At 36.7% G+C, this 15,052-nt stretch overlaps 1 protein-coding gene across 8 annotated transcripts in view; it reads right to left on the bottom strand.

Moving 5' to 3' along the window:
* Nucleotides 1-15,052, bottom strand: part of PKP4 (plakophilin 4) — a 100,493-nt gene that overhangs the window by 44,842 nt on the left and 40,599 nt on the right. For 6 of the 8 annotated variants that reach the window (XM_075757409.1, XM_075757407.1, XM_075757411.1 and 3 more), the window contains exons 3-4: nt 13,126-13,238; nt 779-813 (exon numbers count right to left, since the gene is read on the bottom strand). In XM_075757409.1, coding sequence (XP_075613524.1) covers nt 779-813; nt 13,126-13,238 — 148 coding nt within the window. The remainder of the gene's footprint in view (nt 1-778; nt 814-13,125; nt 13,239-15,052) is intronic. The other 2 variants (XM_075757414.1, XM_075757413.1) reach the window with 1 other exon arrangement.

The raw sequence follows: 15,052 nt of genomic DNA, 5'->3' as shown, positions 1-15,052 counted from the left end.
CATTTCTGGTCCTGCTGTGTGGTTTTGACGTGTTGACTTCTGCACGTACACTTCATCACTCTAAAGAGACAACAGCTGTTCAAAAGATTGACTCTTCAATATTAAATATTTTAACTGATGCAAAATCTTAACTAGTTAAATGCTCTGATGTGCGAAGGACAGATTGGATTATTTCAACAGACACTTGAACATCACTTTTACTATACAGGCGTATCCATTCCACCTAATATACTCAGGAGTATATACTCAGAAGTACTACAAGACAAACACTTCTTGTTTTGGAAAGGAAATTCAAGCTATCCTGAGATACCAAAATAGAAAAAGCACTCTCAGAAAAACCTTCACTAACTGGAGATTTTCTCAGTTAAGTAACAAAAAAAAGTGAAAAGAAAATCAGTTTTCAAGCTTAAACCATATAGTATTTTTTCATGATCCTTACCTGCCAAGGGGAAGACTCAAAAGTATTTTTTAATTAATTGCAAAGGAGACCCGCTACACAAGACTTTTGTTGATGGTCACATCTCACACAAAAATGCAAAAGCACAAAAAGGTACGAGAAAAGTGTACTTGCAACTACCTCTAAGCCAAAACAAGCTTTTACAGTAACAGAGGAACACACAAATCTCTTCATGTGTGAGAAAGAGAGTATTAATGTTATACTTTAGAAAAGATACATAGCATTGCTACTAATGTTCAGTTCACTTCAAAACAAGCAACAAACGCCAAGAAAATAAAGAGGGTTGGGCTTAAAGCAAAATGTACACATAAACGATAATACCTGATGATCTCCAAGGAAATGACTTCTCAGTAGAGCTGCAGAAAGAAAAAAAAAAAAATCACAAAAATTAACCATATGGCTACTTCGGATTTATTTTTTTATTTTTTTTTAACCAAAGCATACAAAATTGTACCAAAAAACCCCAGCAGATAAAAGTTTCAATAGCCCATGTAAATAACACTCTGCAGCATCTGACAACTAAACCGTTGGTTACTGATTTTAATTTTGGATTATTCAGTGGGAGTTCCCTGTAACTTACTGTGCGACAAATTATCAAGCAGCATAACCCATCTGCAAGAGGACAGGTAAGAGCATGACTTATGACACGCTCTTCCTATTTAAGGCCTACTGACCTAGATAAAATAGTATACAGCAAGTGTGCACAGTCGTATGTGCATGATTGGCAGTAAGCAAACCACTTCAGAGACAGGAGCATTCGCTGCTCATGGTAGGGTCTGGCGAAGGAAGTTTGGGAATCCCAATTCTAGCGCGTTTTGCTTCTATGTGTAATGCAGATTGGAAAACAATGAACAGAAACAGACTTATAATTTTTACTGTTATTTCATTTTCCAGTTTTCCAGAGAGAATTCTAATCCTTCGCATATGATAAGTCAAACCATTTGACACACCAAAACACCTCTAAGTGTAAAGAGATAACAGATTTACATTGCCAAAGTTAAAGAGAAGCCTTAAGAAACAACTATTTCACAAGATCAAGCAGATGTTTAATATCAGTGTAAACCCCTACTTCTCAATAACTATTTTATATCAAACTATCTTAACCATTTTATTTCTTCTACAAAGCAACGTTATTTCATGTGTTGATAACTACTGATGCACAGCTACCTTTGCAGACAAATGCAAAATTCATCCATGTATTACTAAAATTAGATACTCTATATATTTTTATGGAAAAATGTATTTCCTCGCTCTTCATATGAACTATCAAACTTTGAATATTAAATAATTTTTGCAATGATTATAAGCTGCTATTTTCCAAACAAAAAATATTTAAAGGAACAACAGGCAAGTCCATTAGACGTTATGATGTCTAAGTATCAGCATGAAACTGTGATTTTGCAGAAAGATGTATCTATTTCTAAATCTGTATTATTTTACTTCTTTCTACCAACAACAAAAAGTCCAATGTCAGAAACACTAAACAAATACATAAACAAAATCCAATTGCATGCCAAAACAGGATAAGCAACTAGTTCAGTTGAATGCCATCCCATGGGTTTAACTAGGATAGTTTAAGAACTTATCCTACAACAACCAGCAGTTACCTTCCCCAAAACTCAGCTACTGTGACCATATGAGTTCTGTCATTTCGCCTGAGTGCAGTCAGGAGGATTAGTTTAAACTACTGTCCTGGTTTAACCCGGCTGGCAGCTAAAACCACCACACAGCCGTTCGCTCACTCCCCTGCCCCAGCGGGGTGGGGGAGAGAATCAAAAAGAAAAAAAGTAAAACTCGTGGGTTGAGATAAAAACAGTTTAACAGGACAGCAAAGGAAGACAGTAATAATAGAACATACAAACCAAGTGATGCACAGCACAATTGCTCACCACCCAGAACCGATGCCCAGCTAGTTCCTGAGCTCCGTTGCTTCCTGGCCCACCCCCCAGTTCTATATGGAGCATGATGTCACATGGTATGCAATATCCCTTTGGCCAGTGTGGGTCAGCTGTCCTGCCTTTGTGTCCCCCCCAGCTCCTTGGGCACCCCCAGCCTCCTCCCTGGCAGGCCGGTAGGAGAAGCTGAAAAGTCCTTGACTGCTTGGCAACAACGAAAAATATCAGTGTGTTATCAACATTATTCTCATCCTAAATGCAAACCACAGCACTAACCACCTGCTAGGAAGAACATTAACTCTATCCCTGCTGAAACCAGGACAACTACTTTCAGTGGTATAGGTTAAATTGGGATTTAAACAAACCCAGATTTTGTGTGATAGAACCTGCTAAGGTGTTTCAGGAAAGAAGGTCATAGCCTCCAGCTAACAGGAGGTAATAAACTCTACAGATGGTTATTTCTTAAGCTATTACAACTTTCCCCGCAGAAGAACAGACCAAGTGAATGTGGTACACAAGCCAGACACCTTTGTGAAAAAACAGAAGTATCTAGACTCACCTGGAACTCTGCAGCAAAGGAACTGTACTACCATCACCTGGCTATGCAGAGCAGTATGCAGTGCCAAGACCACCAAACCTCAATTTTTGCTCAGCCTTGGGCTAAAGTTCATTCAATTTAAATAAAAAGTTAAAAATCTATCTCATTACTAGCACACTACCATTGAATCTAACTAGTGCATTAACTCCAGAATGTTTCTTTGGTATATTTTGGGGATTGTAACTACATGCCAAAGTAAATTCTGTGCAACTTTACTGGCTTTTTGCTTGTAAGCTGAACTTGTAACTATTTTTATGCAACCTTTAAAAATACTTCTATTGTTAAAAATTCATGAGGAAATTTGTACAAAACCTGGTATTGAATTCAAAAGAATTTGTATGAAACTGAATGAATTTTAATTATTGAAAGCTGAGTTCTGAATGTTAGTTAATCTACATGAATTCGCTACAGATTACTCTTTACTCTTCACCGAGTAAACTTGGATATAATGGGTTCTTTAATCAGTTACTGTTAGCCTATTCATTAACACTTTGCTCCACTAAAATTAAGATATACGAAGACTATTTGATAGATACTGCGAACACTGGGCCCATATGCTACCTCAACATCAAGTTTTACACTCTTCACCTCCTACTTTATTCCTTAGACTTTCTGGAAACTCAATGCCTTACAATGAGATGACATCATTCTGTGGTGCTAGCAAAGGTAAAAAGTGCTAAGCATACAGAAATACATTACTCTTACCTATACAAGATTATAAAAAAACCCCAAATGTATCTCTGCCCAACACATCTGGCTAACTGAACTTTCTTTACATGTACAGGACTTGTGAACGCTGCTCTGACCATTGGTCATAAGTAGAAAGCTACTTCATGAACAATTAAACTGGTTAAGAAATTAACTTGATTGTTATTATTTTCTCAAAAGTCCAGTGTCCACCACCTACTGACTTCATCTTCTAATTTTGTCACCTTCCAGATGAAATGTTTTTAAATTACCAAATCTTTCAGCTTTGTGAAGTAAATCTAATGCTGTTTATTTCACTGTTTAAAAACCAATGGGGTCCAACACCGCACTACCAATGAGAAGCTGCTGTCATTAACTAGTCATTGTGCTGTCTCTTCCTGATATTAACATGTAATATATCTAAAGAGAGCACTGCACTTCTAAAAATACTTAATTTTAGCCTACTATTATCCTTGAAAAAGAATTAGGTTAGTAGGGTAGACATGCAGAAATGATATTTTTCTTTCAGAACAGTTTGGTTTGATGTATATAGTTTTCAATTAAAGAAGTTAGAGATAAATATTATTACAGTATAGCAGCTATTTTTAAATGCTATGGAGGGAAAACATAGATTAAATATCAGACATACGATCGTGTATGTGAAAAGAATTTTCTCTTTCTTCTCAATCTGTTTCACAAAAGCACAAAGAATAAGTTAAATAAAAACATAACTAACTCTACATTAAGTGCATTTAAAATACATACACCAAAACACTAATTTTTTTGCCAGTAACACAAATATTGGTAACTGAAGACAGAGTATGTATACAAACTCTGCTGAAATCAATCTATTCACTTTTTTTTTTTTATCCTTTGCATTTTTATTTCTCACTTCTATTTCCTAAGTATCTGGATTTGTTTGGTGTGTGTCTGTTTAGTTTTCTCCCCTTCTTAATGTCACACCTTTTCTTTGCCATCTTACATTTTATTATAAAAATCAATGTCTTAAGAGACAAAATCGAACTAGCTGTCAATCTAGGAAAAAATATAAATCTGATAAATGGAAAAAGTTTCGTATGAAGTCATTTAGAGACAAAACATACTAAGTATCACTAGTACCGTGTCACATTCTTCAAGCAATAACTCTCAGATAAGCACTTTCCAGCTTTGGCTTTCCAAGCTAGAAAAGGTCAACATTTGTCCCAATCAAATGGCCATGATAGCTGGAGGACCTGGCCACACTTTGAAGGCAGAACTGGCCGGTCGAAGTCATGGCCAGGTCTCAACAGTACCTGTATATGGGATGGCAAGGCCACAGAAACAATATGAAAATTTAAGAAAAACACAGATTTCTAATTTTTGTTAAGATGTCTTAAGCAGTATACTATTTTAAAAAAAAAATATGTAAATGCATGATCTTCAGTTTCTAGACTGGATAATTAACTTAAATTCTTGGTGCTACATACATCTTTTGCAGGTATTATAGATGACATCAAACAGTTTAAGCCTATTATCTTAGGAAGTATTCCATAAGATTAAATGTATTTCTGATTTAAACAGTGCTGCTTCCGAGAAAAGTAGTGATTTCCACTGCCTATCTTAACTGCTTGAATATACCGCTGCTGTCATCAAAAAAAGGCAACAGCGGAAGAAATTAAGTATTATTTATTAAATATTTCTAAAATGGCAAAAAGCTGTAAAAAGCTAAATATATAATTCTGTTGAAAATGTATGTACTTCACACATATTCCTTTAGTATTTTAGTTTACTGCTTGGCTAAGCTTTCATCATGGGAATACCTCTGTTCTGTCAGGCACCCAGTAGCAAATGGTTTATTCAGAGGGATTCATGCTCGCTGCTTAGGCAGAGCTGCCAGCCAAAACTTAAGTGCCCGTAAGACTGAATGTATTACTTGCCCTTTATCTTCCATTTTATATATCTACATCAAAAACAAATTTACAATTATATGCAGTGTGAAGCTTAAAGCTTTGTATTACAGTAAATTCTTGGTATAGGGAGATTTTTCTAATAAAATGGCACATATTAAACTCCATAAACTTGTAATACACATTACAAGCAACTGGCAACCATCAAAATCAGTATAATGAGATTTCATATTTTTGTTTTTCTTGTTGACACACGTTAGCAGATGTTTTCACAAATATTTTCACTAAATGAGGTAATTTTCAGCTTTTCTGATAGCTATCTTCTTGCCTTCACTAATATGCCTAATTCCTGTACCCACTCTGCTAGACACTGTACAAAGTACCAAAGCCATCTTAAGTCCCACATACAAAAATCAAGCGGCAAACAGTCCCACCACTCGCTAGATGTTTTCAGCTGACACAGGCAAGCATTAGTGCTCTGGGTATGAATTTAGAAACCTGTATCTGCAATACTACACCCAAACGTGGTCACCCATACTGAAGGATGCTATTTCAGTTTGAAACCCAACACTGACAAGCAGTTGAGACTCCCAAGCCCCCACAGCAGGCAGCCATGCAGATCAGCTGGGCACAGGAAACACCAGCCCTATGGACAGCAGAACCTATGCTGTCCGACACCATGCCGTGCCATGCTGTCTGTGCTGTCCCATGCTGTTCAACACCATGCCATCCCATGCTGTTTGAGCCGTCCCATGCTGTCTGACACCGTGCACAGTCAGCACTGTGACAGTAGTAACAGCACTCTGCCCACCACCACTGTCTTCCTACCTGTACCACAAAATAGTAATTCAAACTGCAGGTCTCTGGCATGTCTGACTATCTTTGGAAAGAATTAACAGTCCTTCAGGGATGCACCACAGTAACTATCATGACACTCGCTGCCCCTTCAGTACTTCAGGCATTTGCAGAGGGTGACAGGTTAACGTGTACCGCCTGATCCGTCACAACTATCCACTAGAGACTTTAGGTCATCTTGCACGAGCACTCGTGTGAGCAGTTACCATAATTCAGCTGACACACTGTCACTTATTACATCTCAATCTGTAGTCTGTGGTAGATGTACATTCACAGTAAAAATAACAATCCTATTTTGTAGCCCAGTCTACTATTGGGTAAGATAATAAGTATTTACATGTGCAGCTGAAGTCAATATTAAACCATCACTCTTCAATTTATCACCAGAGCAACTCATCGGTAAGCTACAATTTTTTTTTCATATTTGAACATGAGCAAATTGCATTGAAAACCCCCCAAAATTCCTCAATTCTACTGGCATTCAAAAGCTTTGACAGAATTTCAGAAAGGCTTACAGTCTGGGTAAACAGAAATATAAATACTGGAGCTATAACAAGAAACTTTGCAAGTTTCAGTCATTTTTCATTCAGAGATGCAAAAAATAAGCATTTCTAAACTTCTGTGGACTCAAGACAAATGACAGCACACCCTGTAATTTGAAAAGAGCAGTTGATGCTGCCCGAGTGCCGCAGCTGAAGTGCCAAAGGAAAGACATAGCGTTCAGCATCACAGACTTGGAATGATGTCTTCTCTTTCTCAAGGTAAGTGCTTTTGATCACCCACTCACAAAGTAAAACATCTTAATTAGCCTTATTAAATGATGGATTGACTGGAAACAGAGCAAGTCTTTAGGATCTAAAAATTAGAGTAGGGGACCCTCTAACGTTTCCTGCAGTCATTTGGTAGAACTGCAATCTAGAACATACACAACACATACTCCATGCACATCAAAGGCTGTATGTCCACCTTAACCACTAATGAAAATACCTATAAGCATGATTCGTACTGTATTTACATTCCCAGGACTGCCTCGAGACCTGAAGTAAGCAAGTAAGAAACTGTACAAACCAGAAGGAAACACATCAATGGAAACTCCTGTCTAACATGTAGCTACAGTCAGAAAAGCAAATCCGAACCAGGCTGTGAAGAAAACATGAAAAAATCCTGAAAATTTGCTGAAGTTATAGACTAATGGTTCCATTCTTGTTTTTCCTTCTCTCCCCCCCCCCCCCCTGGAATTAGCAGAAATGAAGGATAAGAAAAAATAAATTCATTTCCTAAGACAATTCTAAAGTAAGGACATTTCAAAGTTCAATCAAATAGTAGACAGAGGAAGATACACTTGATGAGACTGTTTTAAAAATAGGAGAACAAACCTAACACAGTCCATTCACAAGTTCTGAAACTAAGGTCACAAGATATCACTATAAAATTATTATAAAACATAATAAAATAAACCCCAATTCTTTATGTGTAATTATTTGTAATCTAGAGACTAGAAACTCTACAGCTAGATTAAAGACGATTTATAACACACTAAGTAAGAACTGTAACACCTAAAACAATCACAGCATGGACCGATTTCTAACAAAGGGAGATTCCTTCATTCTGCAGAGATGGGTACTTCCTCCAAATGTTTAGCATCAGCAACTGTTAGGTGACTTGACAACCGCTTATTCTATCTAACATGGCAAGTAGCTAGCTACTAATGATGGAATTAATCATCGTTTCCTCTGAACTGTTGGGATAAATGGACTATCTGTGCCCAAAATACTCTTCCAACAGCTCTCTGATGATCAACTAGAAGATCCTTGATTTAAAATTATTCACTACTTAGCTACATTCTGTCAAATACATTTTAGCTCTGCTTTTATTTTACGCTGAAGCTCTGCAATGAAAATTAAGTATATCTTTTCTTTCTCACTTTTAAATTAAATGTAGCCCTTCAATTGATTTGTTTTCAAATTTCAGTAAGTGTAATATTAGTATAAATAAATAGTTTAAATTACTGTGATTCCTTCCCTATTCCTGCTCCGAAAGCACATACTGATTTCTAAAGGTAATTTTTACAGAACTTATAATTTGCCATGAAAGTTTGGGGATGACACGTATTGCAATACATGCAAGCAATTTCAAATACACCTTTTGGAAGTGCTGAGATATTTGATACATCATACAAACAAAATGAAATTAGTTTCTGTAAGGATAATTACATTGTGAACAATCTTGTCGGGATAAACTTGCTGCTGCATGCTGTGGAATGCCCGAGCGTGGGGGCGGCACACGGTTTGGAAGTGTCTCGCATGTTACTGCTCCTCAAGTGGAACAAAAGTTACAGAGCTTAACGTGATGGCGAGCAGGCTTTCAAATAAAACTACTTGCTCTGTTTACACCCTTAATAAGCATTCTCCCATTTCATGAGAAAAAAAATGTGTGACCATGAAATGCAATACATGGTCATCTCACAAAGTTTACAGTGTTCAATCACTGAGTGCAATATTTTACTAAATCACTTTGGAATATTTTCTACTACTACAGAAAGTGCACATTGTATTTCAGCTGGCATTGGGAAAAGAAGAATATCTGCTATGTAAAGCAGAGAAAAAACCCCATCCTAGTAGCTATGCAATAAATTTACTTTTACAAAACATAGAAGACTTCATATAGGCACATTATTACACAAACTGACCATTCAGTACTCGAAGCATTAACATTTTTTTGATTATTTACTGTACTGCCAAAAGGACTTGCATGCTGATGAAGTCTAGTGTGCCACTTATATACTTTTCTGTTGTTAAAGTGCTTGTGACAAGCTGCTATTACAAGTGCAGTATTTTACAATTAAATTACTAAGTATGAGCCTTTTGGTTCACAGCACCACACAGTTTTCATGAGTTACACACAATAGATAACTCACAAAAAGAATTAGTCAGCTGTGCGAGTCATACAGCCAACTCTCACCTGAGAGGTTAGGCAATATGTGTGATAAAGCGAGCCCAACTACTGACCCTCGGTACCTACTGCCATCTACGCGCGTCAGCACATACGCCACCACCGAGATGAAAGTCAGCTGCAGTGCCGTATCTGTTTGTATGGGAGGCTGAACAGCCCAGTGGCTTCTTCACAGAAACCTGTGCATGTTTTAGCATGAAACAAAAGAAAGAAGATACAACTGAAAGCTTGCATTGTTTTTCCCAGGCTATCTTCTCCCATCTTGTAGCGTATAATGTGGATAAAAATATTTAATACTTGCATGTAACACTAATCATGTATCATTTTAGGCTCTTAAGAGGTCTGAAAGTGTACAGGATGCCACGAAAGATCTCAGAAGTGCTGAGCACAATATCCATTTATAAAAATAATTATGAGAAGAAATAATTTTAATAGGCAAGTAAGCTACAGGTACACAAAAATAAAGCTGTATTGGAATTCAGGCCTGCAGCTGACTTAGCGCTTCCTCCTCCACCCATTACACTACAACTGCTTAGGACCTGCAGATCTGCTCGTTCTCACCTTTCACACTCCTCTTAAGAAAGCAAAACAGCCAACTACTCCCATGAGTTACTTGCATTTACAATATACTTGTAATAGAGGTGGATAACAGACTAATAAACCGAAACTACATGTACCTTCTGTTTGTTTTGCTTTGTTCATGAGTACAAAGGAATACACACATTTCTTAAGGACTAGCAGTAACAGGATGAACCATGCTTCTGAAATGGGAGTCCTTCTCAGGCACGCTCAAGTAGGTGACAGTCTGATCACCAGTGCCTACCTCCAGACAGATAAATCCAGATGGATTTATCCAGGTGTACACCTGCATGGCCCGCACTTCATACCATGCTAGTGTTTGGGCTCACGGCCATGAAGACTAGCTGAGAAGCTCCACGTACTAGCTGCAAGGAAGTTGAAGCTGTTTTGAGGTAGTGATGTTGCATTTCCCCATTCCCTTGCCAGCTGCTACTACGACTTGTGCAACTGCGTGATGAGCTGGCTCAGTGATGACTTGACTGACACCCACAACAGCTCGAAGCCCAAGCTGCAACTACCAAGACAGGTGTACCTGCGACTTCCTGTCAGTATCTCTTTTGCAAAGCAGCACCACCTCCAGGCAAATGCTGGCTTGCAGGAATCCACTTTAGAAGTGGGTAAGTCAGAGGCACTGCTACGACCACCAACTTCAAAAAAACCTTCAGCTGGACCTCTGAAATGAAATGCTCCCAAAGGTTTTAACCATATTAAAGCACTATCTTTGAAACAAAGCATTGTTGATTTCCTCAGGGACAGAAAACTTGAACAAAAGATAAAAAGGCATACACATCTTCTGCTTTAGTTTTGCTTGCTTTTCTAGTTTTAGTCATTGTTTTGGTTTTGTGTGGGTTTTTTTATATACAGGAATCTCTCAGACAATTCTTACATCTGGCTAGGAGAAAGATCATCTTGCTCTCTAAATACTTAATTTCTTTGTGTTTCTGGGAGCAGGCTGTTAGCTCTTCATGACCCATCTCTCAACACAGCATTCAGTTTCCAAGTCTTCTCTCCATGCCCTCTTTGTGTTTATTTAATTTCTTGTCTTAGCAAAACATTTACATCACCTAGTTCAGGGAAACACAAGTACCTTTTTATGGCTATAAATTTTGCTGCTATATTTGTGTCTGCTGTGATACTGCTCCAAGAGATTGTTTTACCTTCATTCTTTCAACAACTCTTCTAACTACACTGGAAACAACTGGTTGTGAAGAAATGAAAGCATCTAATTCAAATATGGATATTATTTTTTTCAGCTTCTCACACATCTCTTAAAAGGGATATCCACATTAAAGAGTAAGTAAAGCATTAACCAAGGACACACAGACCTCAGAACATATTGTCTAAGTCAAGTTTTAATCCCATGTCCCTCAGTAAAAAAGTAATGTAGTATAGCATTCTCATCTATACAGGACCAGACTCAGCTGAGATAAGAAAATTTAGAAAAATAAGAACAGTGGTCAGAATACAGAAGTGTCTGTAAGAACAAAGACTATAATTAGGCTTTTATTTTAAATGTGTAGAATATTTTATTAATAACTATGGAAAATTTATGGCCCAGAAAACAAGCACTTGAAGATTTTATCTAGATTCACAAATGTACTTGTACCAAAGTATACTACAAATCAATTGATGTGCTAGTATTTTCTCCCCCTGAACTTTTATAATCTTTTTTTTTTTTTAAATACAAATAAATATCATTTAGCCATAAGGAAGTAACCACAAGAAGAAATTACTCCATGATGCTATAAATTATGTTTTCCATCTTGGTAAATGATAGTATTTGATAGAAGTATAGGTTCTAACTTATTGTGTAGATACTGGTAATTGTACATTATTTCAAAATCTACACAGTATTATTTGTGGGATAAGCTAACTCTGGTATTCTTTGCATGTGAAATTCTCTGGAGTTGGGATGTAGAAGAACCTCTTCCTTTGTATTACTCAGGCAAATTCAATGAAAATGGACATTCAAGACTGAATGAAAAGTGGTTGGAGGCATAAAATAACTGAAGCTTTTTACTTATTCTTCCATAGCAATTAACTTTATTAGCTTTCAAAACAAAATATGAGTAACAGCTGGAGAAATTTTGGATCTAGAGGGAAGATAGGCAAGTATGAAGGGTATAAAATAGTCATCTTGTCCAAGGAATATTTTTGAATATTTCAAAGTTTCTTAAACAAAAGTTCTCATGGTAGTAACAATACTGTCAAATGACAACTCGGGTCAAGTAGTTTGATGTATAGAAACAACTATGGTAGCTGGTACACTGGATTTTTTAAATTTATTTTTAAATAACCATCTCCTGTTTCTTAAGTTTTTGTAGGAAAATATTTCCATTTAACTTGCAGAAATATTTATTATGGCCACAGGAGGAAACACTTCAGAATGATACTCAAGTTTACTGCTGACAGAATATAGAAACAAATAGCATTTAAGGCAAAAAATAATAATGTTCAGAGCACACTCTCTATGTACATGCCAACATGAAGTTTGCTGTAACCTGAAATGCAGGTATGAATGTTTCATAAGAGAATGCATTGTTTCCAAGACTTTCAGATTCAAAAGCGACCAATCATTTGATATGCTTGAGATGAATGAGTGCCCAAAGACATTCAGAGTTTAGAAGTTTGCTAAAGAAGTAGAATAAAATAAATAATCAGAATATTAGTTACAGCTCAAATATTAACAAAATGCTTTGGTATAGTTATTGTCATTGTATGTGAAATATATTAGGTATGTTTCACACTGTTTAAATATGCTAACAATACACTTATAGCAAGATGTTCCCTGAAAACAAATGTAACAACAGAAAGTATTTCAGAAAACCTGGATGAAACTACGTAAGTTAATACAGGAAAAAACCCAACCAAAACAACAAAAAAACCCCATTACTGCATTTAACTAGCACTGTTACGTTGATACAAATATGTATAAGTCTACTGTACTTTGGCTGAATCTTAAAAGTAAAATTTGACATATTTAAAGAGAAATTAAAGTTTTACATACACTCTATTGAATACGTAATCAGTTATTAGAGAGGCCTCTTTAAACTGTCCCATAACTCTTTACAGCAAATCTGCAGGGTTTTTTATAGTTCAGATATTAATGGAAGGTGAACAGCTATCAGTGAAAATATATGTATGTAGGACATAAGCATCACTAAGAAGCCCTTTAATTTATGGGACATATGAAAGTAAAGTCATCAGGACTTGTACCTTGTGCTGGCGATACTTGGTGATTCTGCTCCAAGCCTACATCTTTCTAGCTGATTAGCCACAATTTGCCTTTCCACTTCCAGTTCTCTGGTAAGTCTTTGAAATTGGAGCTCCTGAAATTTCAAAATAAAAAGAAAAGCATTCTTGGTGTTAAAAAAATGGGTGTGGATTAATTCTGAAACAATCACTGTTTCATCACAATCATGTTTCTTGTTTTGACTCTTCCTTAGTGGAATAAACTATTAGAAGATTAAAGTGGGAATGTAATGGTTCTTTAAATCAGTGGTTCATGCAAATATTGACTTGTCACCTGTTACAAAAGGAAGAACATGTTTAAGCATTTCTGGATTTTATTCCTCCTGCAATTAAAATTTTTGAGTGTCCTTATGTTGCCACAATCTAGCAAAATCAGTGCCTATAAAGTCAGTCTTCAATTTAATCTATAAACAAGGTATATTGGAAAATACCGTATCCTAACCTTTCCAGCTGCAAACCTTCAAATCCTACGCTATGGTATGTTCTGACTTCTGTATCCAAAACCTTAAAATTTATTATTTCAAACTGGCTGAGGGTAGAGATGTGCTATTTCACCTTTCCTGATTTCAGCTTGTTACATTTCTTGGTCAAAGGTACTAAACCTCAGCCTTTGTAAAAGGCTTTTGGAACATAATGCTCAGAGGAAGACATGGGAAATACAAGTGCTGCACAGAATGTTTGTGTGTTATTAAAATCTGGAAACATTTTCTATAAACATGATACTCTGAAATCTATGCTATGTCATCAAGGGATATCAGTGATGTTTTCAACTACAGTTAGCTTTTGTTAATGATAGAAAAGGATTCTATTGAGCAATTGTATTATTTTTCAAACTGATATTCTACATTCCCTGAAGTTTACTTAAACTGTTCAATACTATTTAAAAATAGATGAACACCAATATTTAATAATCTGATGAAACAAGTCTTATATACAAGTCAAATACAGCACAGAAGCATTCCTTTAAAATTAAATTATTAATAAGAGGTTTTTTTCTGAATGTAAATCATGTAATTGTATTACACAGTAGTTGCACACCTTGCCACATTACAAAAGTCACCTTCGCTCATAGATTATAGTGAATGGAAACTATTCTTTCACACCTTACACTACATGGAATGAGGCTTAAATACTTTACTTTGATTGATGGTCCCTGAAAGAGCTCTCTCCTACTTGCAGTTTGTCCACCTTTTCAGTAAGGTAAAGTGGGGTTCAGCAATGCACCCTGTGGCTTTTGGCGGTCTGCAAGTACCTCTCTGCCTCTCTCAGCTCCAGTCCTGGAGGGCTTCACTGCAGTGCAAAAGAGAGGTCAGAGTAACAGTGTAGTAAAAAGATACTCTACACCCAAGATTTACCTTGCAGAAGTAGGGATGAAGTTTTTTCTACTGACAACACAATAAGATTACCTCCAAGAACCCCCAAACGGAAGGCTAATTAACACTGATTTCATTAGGAGCCAGCTGAGGACTAAGTCAAACAGCAGCTGCCACACTGCCAAACTCTGTATTAGATGACAAAAAACCCCAACCAAGCTACTGCTCAAAGTCTGATTCGAGCTCCATACAACAAACTGTTGAAGATAGGCCACACAAGCTACTGTACAAGGAATTATAGACACTTTCAATCATTTCTCAGAGCTCACTAACCAAACTGAATAAACACACCCTAGTATTCTAAATACTGGCCAACAAAACCATTTGCCTCCAGGATGTGGAACTCACCCGCTACTGCCACAGGACACAAGCATCCACAGAACAAGACTGCATTTTTCTACTATTGCTCTGCTAAGAACAGTTCAACAGAACAGAATACTCCTAGTTCTGTTAAAAATAAATATGTAAACTATGGAGGCAGCGGGAGGGAGATGTGGTCCTCAACTTCCTCCTGACCA

This window comes from Balearica regulorum, chromosome 6, assembly GCF_011004875.1.
Source record: "Balearica regulorum gibbericeps isolate bBalReg1 chromosome 6, bBalReg1.pri, whole genome shotgun sequence".
Classification (NCBI taxonomy): domain Eukaryota; kingdom Metazoa; phylum Chordata; class Aves; order Gruiformes; family Gruidae; genus Balearica; species Balearica regulorum.
The sequence above is the reverse complement of the archived record's forward strand: the minus strand, read 5'-3'. Positions and strand labels throughout refer to the sequence as shown.